The sequence below is a fragment of the Grammomys surdaster genome, unplaced genomic scaffold (assembly GCF_004785775.1).
Source record: "Grammomys surdaster isolate TR1022 unplaced genomic scaffold, NIH_TR_1.0 137, whole genome shotgun sequence".
Taxonomy (NCBI): Eukaryota; Metazoa; Chordata; class Mammalia; order Rodentia; family Muridae; genus Grammomys; species Grammomys surdaster.
In genome coordinates, this window is record NW_021604595.1 from 9,050,218 (window position 1) to 9,063,762 (window position 13,545).

Below are 13,545 nucleotides of genomic sequence, written 5' to 3' on the forward strand. Positions count from 1 at the left end.
GGTGTGTGTGTGGTGTGTGGTATAAGTGTATGGGTGCAGGGGTATGTGTATGTGTGTGGTGTTCATGTGTGAAAATGCACACTTAGGGGCTGGAGAAGATTTACTTCCCTAGCATTTATAAAGTGGGCTTCCAGCAAAGTCCTGGTTCAAGGGTTTGAAACTCGGCATTTATTTGGCCTCTCTGCTATACCAGATAATACTGAGATGAGCCATGTGTGAGCAGGATGTGTCGCCTCTGGTAGAGGACAGCATTGCTTTTTAATGTACGACATGCATATATGTAAGGAGTTTGATTCACGTGCTTATGCATGTCCCATTACTGCTGACTTCTGTCACTGTAAATCTCCAGAGAAAACAATCTAATCTTGTATTTTGAAAAAGAATCAGACCCAAATGATACAATAAGGACATCACCTCTAAGTTGTATAGACTTCTTGATAAATAGAAATTAGTTTTCCTTTTGGGGAGGAATCTGCTTTTTTTTATGTGTGTATACAATGTGTGCACATGTGTAGGCATGTGCATGCCGTGAGGCATGTGCATAGGTCACAGGATGGCTTTCATGAAGCAGTTCTCTCTTTCACCCATGGGATTTAAGATTTAACTCAGATGGTCAAGTTTGCAAAGCCGTGCTTTTACCTGTTAAGTCGTCTCACTGGCTCAGGGTGTCTGGTCTTTAATCAGGGGCATATCTAACACGTGAGAAGAGACAGGAGCAGAGACACAAACAGCAAGAACAAAACAATTTCTCTCATGCTCTCCCTCTCTCCCTCTCCCCCTCCCTCCCTCCCTCCCTCTCTCTCTCTCTCTCTCTCTCTCTCTCTCTCTCTCTCTCTCTCTTGTGTGTATGTGACACATTATAAATGTGTCACATTTCACAAATGAAACCTTTCAGGTATATATAACCACACAGACAGATACACAGATGCACACACACATACACACACACACACACACACACACACACTGGAGAAACTTATCTTTCTAGTTCTTTTAACTAAGTGGGCATATGAGGGAAACTGGCTTTGTGACCTTGCAAATGTCCTTGAACGTTCGTTAGTCTTGGGCTACTGTTCTGTCATCAAATGATGGAACTCGATAACAATCTCAGATTTTCCTCATGCTATCATCTTGTAATGTGTGAGCATATGTGCACATGTCTGCATCAATATTTGTGTGCGTGTGTGCACATGTGTGTGCATGTGTGTGTGTGTGCGTGCACACACTCGTGCATGCTAGCAACACATTAGAGCAAATGAAGCCTTGTTTCAGGTATGCATACCACACAAACAGGCATACAGATGCACACACACAATTAGAAAAAAACATAAAATAAATCTTTCAACTACTAAACAGAAGCATAGCTGAATGCTTTTCTTTTTAGGGCAGCTGGTCAGTTGTAAGTTTTTGAATTTTGCCTTGCTTTATATGAGCTATGATTAGGCAGAATTTTATTTCACTCAATGCATTGGGAGAAAAATATAAAAACTGATTCTCCAGTCTCTTACTTTAGCTCATCTTTGTAATGTGCTCTGAGTCTGTTTTTCGTAGATGAGGTTAGCCTGAACCACTTTCTCCATCTTGGAGATTTGGGTCATCAATGTAAATACTGACTTGTTTAGAAAGAGTGAGCTGTCTGTAAATCTGAAGGATAGCTTGTCCATAAAATAGAATGCTTGTTTCATATTCTGACATTATTTATATACATTGTGGTGACCTTAATGCTGAGCTGTGAAATTCAGAGATTAAAATGTGCTCTAATGTTCAAGTGCTTGGTGAAAGCCAGATGGTGGAAGCACATGCCCACACCTGTAATCCCAAAACCCAAAATAGAAAAGCAGAAGGATCAAGAGTTCTGGCCATCCTCAGCTATATAATAAGGCCAGGCTGGGCTACATGATATCTTGCCTTTAAATAAATTTTCCAGAGTCACATGCCTTTAATCCCAGCACTTGGGAGGCAGAAGCAGGCAGATCTCAGTGAGTTTGAGGTCAGCCTGGTCTACAGAGTGAGTTCCAGGACAGCCAGGGCTACAAAGAGACCCTTTCTCACAAACAACAACAAAATTAATACACATGAGTAGCTTGGAAAGAGAAAATCCTCGGGTCATGTATGTCAAAATTATATAGAAAGGGCATTTATTATATTTTAAATAAAGCATGAGGCAAAGACCACCAGATACGGGTGCTAAGTTGCTGATCAATACTTTAGGCATGACACATTATTCCAAGCTATGGTCTTTGTTGAAGAGCGTGGGATCCCATGTTGCTGAGGTGGGGACAGGTAGTCCAGTTTCAAGAGTGGTCTCCAGTTCCCCAAAGTTTACACTTCACCATGAGGCTTAGGTCCTATATCAGAGTACCTTTAGAAGCTTGCAGTGCAGAGGGAAAACTTACTACCTCGGAGCTTTATTGCTCGGGGGTCATGGCTGGTACGACTGACAGGTTTCCGACAGAGCACTTGGAGCTTTGGGAAAAAGTACTGACCTGAAGAAGCTATTTGGCAGTTAAGCTGCATCTCAGTGGGAAAGCATTCTGACTACCGTTAGCCCTAGCACTCCAAAGACTTAGACATGCTTAAATAGAATGTCAACCACAAAAAACTCAGGCTCTGAAATCAACTGTAGGTCAAACATAGCCTATAGCCAGCCCCTGCTAGTTGTGTGAACGTTGACAAGTCAATTGAGCTCTCTGATCTCCATGACCTATTTTATACAATGGGCCCGATAATTGTTCCTACTGCCCACACATGGTGTAAGGGCTAGGTATAGGAATATCCATATGCCACTTAGAAACCTTATAAACATTAGTACCTTATAGGCATGTGTTATTTACGATCTGTCAGGCATGCAGCTGGAGGTTGATATTGTATTTTAAATATTATATTAAATATTATTTTAAATAAATATTAAATTAAATATTATATTAAATATTATTAAATATTATTATATTAAATATTATATTAAAAATATTGTATATTAAAATAATCTGGGGGTATAAACACTTCTAGAGCTACAAAAAAAAATCTTGCTTTATCTTCCAGTGCATGGAAAAAGATAAAGGCGGGCCCCTGTGATTTGGGCTCCTTAGTGTAAAGTTCTATTCTGTCTGCCATCTTTTCCCAGGAACCGACCCACTTTGACCACTTCCGGGAGTGGCCTGATGGCTATGTTCGCTTCATCTACAGCAGCCAGGAGAAGAAGGCTCAGCGCCACCTGAGTGGCTGGGCCATGCGCAACACCAACAACCACAATGGCCACATCCTCAAGAAGTCCTGCCTGGGGGTGGTGGTGTGCGCACGCGCCTGCGCTCTGAAGGATGGCTCGCACTTGCAGCTGAGGCCAGCCATCTGCGACAAGGCCCGGCTGAAGCAACAAAGTGAGGGCAAGATGGCTCAGGAAGGGTGGCTTTGGAGCCCTGGATGCTCTGTCCCTAGCTGGTATCCCTCTACCTTCCTTCAGAAGGTTCTGGGCTGCAGATTGAATTTAACATTTCTCTTCCTGGGGTTTGCAGAGAAAGCTTGCCCCAACTGTCATTCAGCTTTGGAGCTAGTTCCTTGCCGAGGACACAGTGGATATCCTGTCACCAACTTCTGGAGACTTGATGGCAATGCAATATTTTTTCAGGTGAGTGGGGTTAGAACATCAATTGTACTAAGTACTTCTAGCATTCCACTTGGAGCAAACTGATTCTCTGGAGATTAAACCACAGATACCCTGTGAGCTCACTGGTTCCTAGGAATCAACAGACGCTGTTGAATAGATTTTTGTTGTTTTCCAGACAGGGTCAGGCTGCACAATCCAGTATGACCTGGAATTTGCTAGATAACCCAGACTGGCCTTGAACTCATGATCTGCCTATTTTAGCCTGCTGAGTTCTGGTCTCACGGCTTCGTGGCACCTCGGATGGCTCAAGTGTGCTCTTTAAGGACCAGATGTATGAATCCAGATACATTTGTTTGAAGGAATAGTTGAGTTGCAGGCTACCTTCTAAGATATCTATTGTCCTTGTTGTTGTTGTTTTTTTCCTTTGAGAAACAGGGTTCTAATGTATAACCTAGAATGGCCTGAAACTCACTATGTAGCCTAGGATAGCCTCATAGACACCATAACCCTCCTGCCTCACTCTGACAAATGCTGGATAACAGGTATGAACTACCATACCCAGCTATGAAGTCTGCTCTTGGTACTGTTTTTCTTTGACTAACACCCATTTACGATGAAAAGTTTAAAAGTAAATGACAAGCAGGGAAAGGCATAATCCGGTTTGGGCCAGCTCCCCACACAGTCATTTTTCTCTAGAGAAACTGAGAGACAATTTAATTTCTTTATTCACACAGGCCAAAGGAGTTCATGACCACCCCAGACCAGAGAGTAAGTCAGAGACAGAAGGCAGAAGAAATGCCCTAAAGAGACAGATGGCCTCTTTCTACCAATCCCAGAAAAAGAGATCAGGGGAGCCCGAGGTAAGGGCTGACACTACCCAGAGGTCTGTGCTCACTTACAGGGTCCACTGACAGCTAGCTGTAAAATGAATACCAGGTGTCATTTACAAAGATTGACTCTCATATGAAAATTACATAGCTCCAGCAAACATCGTTCAATCAACACTTGGCTTGGGGCTCTAATTCTTTCTTTACAATAGGTAAGTGATCCCTAGAGGCGACAGCATTAGAATGTTTGCTGACTTGTACAAGGGCAGTTGTCCAACAGTACAATGCACTGAGAGATAAGGGTGTTCTAGGCTTATTACAGCTAAAGTAGCTGTGTGAAGGAACAGACAAGTTTTCCTCGGGCAACTTGATCAAATTGCATTCCCCACCAAGATGCGCCAATCAGGCAGAGAGCATGGCCAGAGCAGCCCCTGACATCATTCAAGCCCTTGCACCTGCCTACGTGCTGACATAGGTGTTCCAGGGTTACAGAAACCCTGGGGAGAGCTAGCCACAACAGCCTGTATTGAAAATGCTGACCCACGGCCCAGAAAAAGTAAAGCTCCTGTTCTGTTGGTAGGGATGGGGCAGGATTTAAAGGCAGATCCGAGTGGCTCTTAGATCTCCACTAGTAGAAGCACACAGATGAGAACAGGTCTGTTAGCTCCTCAAACCCCACCCTGTCTGTCTCTTGGGGACCTTCCTCATTCAGGGCATCCATTAGCAACCTCCAGACCCCAACTGTGAACCTTAACAGGGCATGGTTCACTACACAGAGGTGTATTTTATCTATCTGGTTGGTTGTTGCTTATGGGTGAAGATGTTCATATCATTTACAGATCATATGTTACAATATGCATTATGTGTCATATATCTGTATTTGTGCTGTTTTTATTTTAGGCAGGAAACGCTCAGGACATCAGGGGACACCTCAATAGCGTGCCTGCCCCGGAACCCACAGAACTGTTTGATATGAGTGCTGATACCAGCTTCCCTATTACAGGACAGCTGTCTCCTTCTTTCCCAAACTCTGATGTCCACAGAGTTACCTGTGACCTGCCCACCTTTCAAGGAGATGTAATACTGCCCTTTCAGAAATATTCAAATCCAAGCATTTATTTCCCCAGGCCACCTTGGAGCTATGAATTAGCAAGTCCTGGGGTTACGGGTTTGAGTCCATATCCCACCCTGTATAAAGATTCCTCCATTGTCTCTGATGATCCAGACTGGATTCATCTAAACTCACTACAATATAATGTCAGTTCATACAGCAGCTATGAGAGAAACTTAGATCTCACAGCTAGATATCATGGCTGGAAACCGACACATGGGAAAGCCGGCCTTGAGGAGAAGGTTGACTGTGGGCAATGCCAGGCTGTGCCCACATCGCCTTATTACAACCTTGAGCTTCCCTGCAGGTACCTGCCAGTGCCGCCAGCAGGTACCCAGGCCCTGCAGACAGTGATCACCACCACAGTGGCTTATCAGGCTTACCAGCACCCTGCTCTGAAACACAGTGACAGCATGCAGGAGGTTAGCAGCCTTGCCAGCTGCACCTACGCTTCTGAAAACCTCCCAATGCCCATCTATCCACAAGCCTTAGACCCTCAAGAGGGAGCCATCCAGGCAGCCTCTCCTTCAGCGAGAGCCCCTGTGAAAGTGCCTGGAGATTGCCAGGCTGCCAGACCTACTCTGGCTTTTCCTCAAGAAACAGATCCCTCCAGGGGAGATGGAGCAGGTGCGTGGGATGTGTTTTTCTCTGAGGTGGGCTCTGTGATGGGGTACTTGGATAGGACAGGGCAGCCCTTTAGCTTTGACAATGAGGACTTTTAGGAGGATTCTGGGATACACACATTGTGACAATGAAGTACATGCAAGAAATCGCGTGCCGAGGAGCAATTACCGATTGCTTAGGTGGTACACACACACACACACAAGACTAGAGTGAGTGTAAAGGCATGCTGGGAAATTACAAGTTGGGAATGATAGGTGCTGGAAGTTGGCACAGCATTTTGAAACCTGCACACCACATAGGCTATTAGGAGTGCGAGCATCCCAGATGAACAAATAATTAAGCCGGAGGTGCCTGTAATGCTCTGGCCTGGCCTTCCTTAGCCTCCCAGCCAAGGATCCTAGTCTCATTCTTAACCTTTGCCCTTTAGTCTTTTAGGGAACCTCACACAGCCATGATCAGCAGAGAGGCTACTTAAGTAGCAGAAACCTGGAGAGAAACATAGCAAGTGTTTTATTGCCCTGAAGGCTTTTCCATACATCAGCTGATAAATCTGTAAATCAAGAGGAACCCTCAGTAATTCGGTGTGCTATGACATCTGTGAACCAAAGTGGGGGAGGCAGGAAGCCAGCCCTCACCTGTGCTAAAGATTCCACAGTGTTGACTGCCTGGTAAGAACTTCTGTGATGTTGAGAGTTGGAATGTTGCAGGTCTGAGGCCAGATCTGTGACTTTAACCCCTTAATAGCCATGTATCACCTATTAAGTGATTAAGTGAATCCCTTTGGGATGTATAAACAAATCCCAAGTTTCCACTTCCCCCAAATGGTAAAAAATGTCATCAAAATAGCATCTTAGACACATAAAAATCTTTGTCTGCCTTACTATATACAACCCGCCTACCTGGTATTTCCACAAATGAATGTTTCAAATACCTTGATTTATTGAGTTCTTTGTTCTATTACTATAAAAACTTTAAGAAACTTCACTGACCATGTTTGAACGTGTTACTGGGGGCGACCCAAATCCATGTGCCCTATTCCGTGATCATTTAATCTTTAGCTCCATAATAAATTACCTTTCATTTCCTTTGAGATAAAAGCTATGGTTTTGTGTCAACATACCTCAGTAATCCCAGCACTCTGAAGGCTGAGGCAGGAGGATGAGCCTATGGTACTTACTGTAGATGGCTTTTCAAATACAAGTTTCCATCAGATGGTTTCTGTGTTTCATGAGTCACTGAGGACAAGTTCGGGCCTGTAACCTGCTGGTAAGACACAACTCAGTATATGAACACTTTAAAACTGCCACCAATTTAGACACAATTCAACTGGTCTAGCCTTACTGGTTTCTATGCTGACAAACTTAATCTATTTTAATAGCTTAATCAATTTTAATAAAAAAAAGAATTGATGTTGTTCTATGGAAGTTAATCTATGGAAGACTTTATGTTTACTAACAATCTGGTGGGTTTGGTAGTTCTTACTCTGTTGCTGGTTATTCAGTGGCTGACCGTCTGCTGTGGCCAGGACATCCTGGCGAGCCGGTTCTCTGAGGAGGACAAGTTGCCTTGAGTCTGTGAAATGCTACACCAAGCATTCACTGAACCAAGGGAGGAGCAAGTGATGACAGAATAGTCAGTGTTCCCAGTGACCTGTGTCAGTTTGTACAGATGCCAGGAAACTCATTTCAAGGTGATTCTCAGGAACTTGTCATAGATTGTAGATCAAAAGTGCTTACTAGCTGAGAACACCTTACAATATGATTTGAGTATTTCTTGGGCTGTAAATTCCAAGTTGTTCTCAAAAAGGTAAATATATCCAACAAAGGTAAATATGTCCAAAAAATATATCCAAAAGATAAATAATCCAACAAAGTCCAGACACAAACAACTTGAACTTCCACAGTTACCAGTGACTTTTTGAATGTTTCTCAGGGGAAATTCTAAATTAAATTATAATTCTGATAATGTATCTGGCCACTGGTACGAAGGGCAAATTCTCCAGTTTTGATTAGACATCTGCCGTGGTGGGCTATCCCACTGTGAAGGGTAACTCAACAGTCAATCGAGACACCCATGTCCAAACACCTCGAGTAATACTTTCTGACACTCAGTTTCTCCATAAGCAGTTTTGGCCTTGGACCCATCAGAGCCTACCCCCTCTACCACTTAGTGAACTGGACAGTTCAGGCCAGAAAACACAGCATTCAGGAAGGCTCTATATTGGTGAGTGTTCTCTAGAGAAAAAGAAACAATAAGAGATAAATGTGTGGATGCACACTCACCCATATGCACACACTCACACACACCAGATGGTTCCCAACTTACAGCTTTTTTTTCTCTTTACAGTGGTGTGAAAACAAAGGCATTCGGTATGAATCAGAGTCCTGATTTTGAGCTTGTTTTCTTCCTGCACTCCTGATAGGCCCTTGCACCGGTTTTTATTACTGTGGTGTAGTTGTTTGACTATGCTTGGCCCATGGGAAGTGGCACTATTAGGAGGTGTGGCCTTATTGGAAGAAGTATTGTTGAAGGAAGTGACTGTTGGGATGGGCTTTGAGTTCCTATGCTCAAGATCCACCCAGGGTGGAAGGGAGACTCTCTTCCTTGTTGCCTTCAGAAGGTAGTCTCCTCCTGGGTGCCTTTGAATCAAGATATAGAACTCTCAGGTCCTTCTCCAGCCCCAGGCCTGCCTGCACACTGCCATGCTTCCCACCATGATGATAACAGACCAAACCTCTAAAGCTGTAAGCCAGTCTCTATTACATGTTCTTCTTTATAAGAGTTGTCTTAGTCATGGTGTCTCTTCCCAGCAATAAAACCCAAACTAAGATATATGGGAAGCAACTTGGGAAGCAACCTGTGCTTTAGTTTCTGGTTAAGTCACCTGAGGGTGGCTTGTTGTCTTCTGGTGTGTTGCTAACCTGGGGTCCTCAGGGAGAATGTTTACAACATAAAATAGGAGTTATTGAAGAATATGTCCATCACAAGGTGAGTACCTATGCATACATACATGTGCACATATGTGTATCTTATGTTTATGTGTGAATAACAAACAGAGAAAAGGGTTTTTTGTTTGTTTGTTTGTTTGTTTGTTTTGGTTTTAAGTCACTGCTCCCATGACTATGAGGCTAACAAGACTGAATCTACAGGGCAGGCACACAGAGAGAAAGATAGAGATATGTAACAAGAATTGGTAAGAGTAAGTAATACATAAAGGGGCTAATTTTATATTAGTGGCTAAGCCCAGTCTGAAATAAACAATAAAAGTAAATCTCCCTGGACATCCTTTCTGGTTGATGCCTGTGGGTGTTTTCCAGACTAGACATGACTGGAGGGCACATCAGCTTTGGGATACTGAAAGGGAGGGCTGCAGACATCTCGGAACTCAGAATCATGAATTTTGGGTTTAATTATTGTCTTTGAGGTTGCCTATGTAACCTAAATTGCCCTGTACTCACCCTGTGTGTGGTTTCCCCATCAGTGGAATGACAGCAGTGAGCACCCCACCACAGAACTGTTACAGAATCATCAAAGCCCTATCACCATTCTGGTGCCAAGTGAGCTATACCTTCAACCCTTTTTCTATCTATCTATCTTATTAATCATCAATCATCTATCCATCTATTTATTCATCTATCTATCTATCTATCTATCTATCTATCATCTATCCATGGACCAGATCTCACTATGTAACCCTGGCTGGCGTGACACTGACTCTGTGGATCTGGCTGGCCCTCAAACTCACAGAAATCCTCCTGTCTCCGCATACCAAGTGCTGGGATTAAAGGCAATGTGCCACCATGCCTGGCTTTTTATACTTTTGATACAGTTCTGACTACATTACCAAGGCTGGCCTTGAACTCCCCACCTAGGCCAAGGTGGCCTTAAGTCTTGTAAGATTCCTGTTTCAGCATCTTTAGTAGCAGGAATTACACAATTGGAATACCAGGTCCAGCTTGAAAGTACTTTGTACAGTTAACTCAACGATGTGTCGGAAGCTCTCACTTCACGCTAGACATCTTCCAGTGCTGGGACTATAACAGTAAGGGAGCAAGTTTAAATCCAGCCCTTGGCTGAGGTGACATTCAGTTTATAAAGACTGACCATGCAGCAAACAATTGTCAACAAGAAAATATATAGATGGCACACAGTGATGGATGCTAGGGAAGAAAATGAAGTGGAAAGGTGCTGCATCTTGAGTGTGTCTTCTAGTGTGATAACACTGAGAGGTGAACCGGCTCTGAGCAGATCAGATACCGAGGGCTGTGCCTCAGGACTGGCTTCGTGTTTGTACCACTATAGCAGATTTGCTTTCTGCCGTAGCAGGATGGTCTTTGCCAGGTGTCAGCTTCTTGATCTGAAACTTTCCAAGCACCAGAACCATGAGAAATCATTTTCTTTTTAGACATTATCCGGCCTGCAGTATTGATTTTTAGCAATACAAAACAATCTAAGAGGTCAGGCATAGTGGCTCACACTCCCCACGTGAGAGGCAAAGGGAGAAGGAAGGATCTCCTCAAGAGATTCAAGGTCAACCTGGGTACACAGTGAATTTTAGGCTAGCCAGGGCTATGCAGTGTGAAACTGTCTTTAAAAACAAACAAAACCAGGGGATGGGAAGTTGGTTCCGCGGTTAAGAGCACTGACTGCTCTTCCAGAGGACCAGGGTTCAATTCCTAGCACCCACATGGCAGCTCAAAAACTGTAACTCTGAGATTCAGCATCTTCATGCGAGCAAAGCACCAATTCGCATAAAATATTTTTCATTATTAAAAACAAACAACTGGAGAAAGGGAATTAGAAGTATGGGCAGTGGGAGGAAGCACAGAGATCTGAGCATGTGGATATACAGGATAAGTTCACCCCAGGAAGAGAGAACGGTAAGTATGCGCATGCGCGGACTCGGACCCTATTCTTGCTGAACAGTTGGGGAGAGAAGTAAAATATCATGATCAAAGCTAATTTAAGGAAGAGTTTTGCAATTCCTGAGGGATAAGTGTCCATAAAGGCAGGGAACAGGCAGGGAACAGGCAGAGGAACAGGAAACCAAAAGACTCTTAATTTACAATAGGCTTGCAAAGAAGTATTAGTCAGAAGTTCTGAGAAGGTCATGTGATGACATCTTCTTCCAGATTGCTTATCGTTGATGAGATTAAAAAGGTGCTGTTTCCAGGAATCAAGAAGCTTCGAGGTCAGGCCCTGTCTGGGTAGTCACCGTGTCCCGGGGATGTTCTGTCTGTCTTTGATAAAAAAAAAAAAAAAAAAAAACTTTCAAAGCAGACAATTAAAAAAGAAAAAAAAAAAAGAATCTCTGTGAAGATTTAAACTAGTGACTGTACCAGATGCAGTGGCTCAGGCTGTGATCTCAGCACGTGGACTCAGAGGCAAAGAGGATCCCTCAAAGTTTCAGGCCAGCCTCATCTACTTAGACAAGGTTAGGCAAACCATGGCTGCATAGCAAGACCTGTCCCAAAGCAAAGCAAAAAGAATGGATGACTGAAAATGTGATTACTTGAGAATACCATAAGCCCAGGTGTCTATTTTTCTGTTTTGCTTGTGCTTTAGGGGGTCTTAAAAAAAGCCATTGCCCATCACAACATCTGATTTTGATTTGGACATTTTAAAGAGCTGATAGAAAGAGAAGGATGTAGAGAGGGGATCTGAAGAACAGTGGAAACGGCTGCCAGGCTTGAGCTTGTGTGGAGGGTGTGGACATGTGAGCCCCTGTGTGGAGGGTGTGAACATGTGAGTCCCTGTGTGGAGGGTGTGAACATGTGAGCCCCTGGATCACAGGTTTGAACCTAGCCTGCATTCCATGGTGAGATATTACCTCAAGACAAAATGATAGTAACAAACACCCACGGGTTGAAAACGAGTCACCCAGGATGAAAATGAGTGTTTTAAACAAAAATCAGCTATCCTGGAAGAGACGGAACATGGCATGGGCTGGGGCTATGCTCAGCCGTGGAGCCCTTATCCAGCATGTGTGCGGTTCTGAGTTCAACTCCAATCTAGATGGGGTGGGCGGGAGCGTAAAAGAGACTTCAACAAGTGATTCGTATAGAGGCACATATATAAAACATTTCTAGACATGTAAGTAAGTAGGAAGATAGCTCAAGGTTGCAAGGAAAAGCTACCAATAAAAAATCATCCCAGATGTCACAGATGTTGGGAGTAACAACAAGAACTTTGCAACAATTGCTAAAAATACTCAAAGACTGAAAAAACATCTATTGTCACAGCAACAAAAGATACAGGGATTTCAGTGGGATGCTACCTAAAATGGACGTTCTTTAAAAGGTCTGAATTAAGCAAGAAGTCACTACAGGGGAGGTGTTCTATAAAAGCACAAGTAGCAAGAGCAGAGATAGACTAGGGAATCACACTGAACCGGACAGAGGAGATCTACAATGTATCCCTCTGACAAGGGAGTGACACTGAACCGGACAGAGGAGATCTACATCCTCTGACAACCGAGTGATGTCCAGACTCGCCTAGGCATACAGAGGCGGAGGGACATAGCGGATCTGATTAAAGACACTCAAATGATATGGATAAATATTTCTCATTTGATAGATATAAAAGTGGCAATGTGTAAACAACAACAGCAAAGATGTTTGGCATCAGGAAAACAAACTGAGAACTACATTGAGATTTCATCCTACCCTGGGTGGAATGACTGTAAACAAATCAGCAGCAACAGCAACAAAGAGAAATGTGGGCCAGATGCAAAGAAAAGAGAAGTCATATGCTTATATATAATGTGATGATATATATAGTGCTATGTATACCACTATATAAATACTATATACATATCATTACAATATAAAATATGAATATATGTATTATATATGCATTTGTTGTAATATATTATTGTATATAACTATCATTGTACAATTATATTATTTATTAAATAATTCAATTATATTATTTAATTGGATATATTATGTAATTATAATTTACATTATATACATTATATTATTTTCAGTGTGTGTGTATCTGTGTGTGTGTGTGTGTGTGTGTGTGTGTGTGTGTAAGTTCTCATGGCCCTTATGAGAAACAGTGTAAGCTGGGCAGTAGTGGTGCACACCTTTAATACCAGCACTTGGGAGGCAGAGGCAGGTGGATTTCTGAGTTCGAGGCCAGCCTGGTCTACAGAGTGAGTTCCAGGACAGCCAGGACTACACAGAGAAAACCAAAAATAAATAAATAAAATGCTTTTTAAAAAAGAGAGAGAAATAGTGTAAAGAATCCTTAAAAAGCTTAATATAATAAAATCACTATTATAACAAATGACCACTAGCTGGTGTATATCCACAGTAAACTAATGTCAGATAGACCTGTACTCCTCTCTGCTGCTCACCTTAACTAAAATGGAG

At 42.9% G+C, this 13,545-nt stretch overlaps 1 protein-coding gene across 1 annotated transcript in view; it reads left to right on the forward strand.

Annotated features, from left to right (window-relative positions):
* The window catches only part of Gcm2 (glial cells missing transcription factor 2), an 8,582-nt gene extending 994 nt beyond the window's left edge, over positions 1-7,588 (forward strand). The window contains exons 2-5 of the mRNA XM_028763301.1: positions 3,125-3,377; positions 3,513-3,625; positions 4,339-4,464; positions 5,332-7,588. Of these exons, the coding sequence (XP_028619134.1) occupies positions 3,125-3,377; positions 3,513-3,625; positions 4,339-4,464; positions 5,332-6,264 (1,425 nt within the window). The 3' untranslated portion in view covers positions 6,265-7,588. The remainder of the gene's footprint in view (positions 1-3,124; positions 3,378-3,512; positions 3,626-4,338; positions 4,465-5,331) is intronic.
* The last annotated feature ends 5,957 nt before the right edge of the window (positions 7,589-13,545 follow it).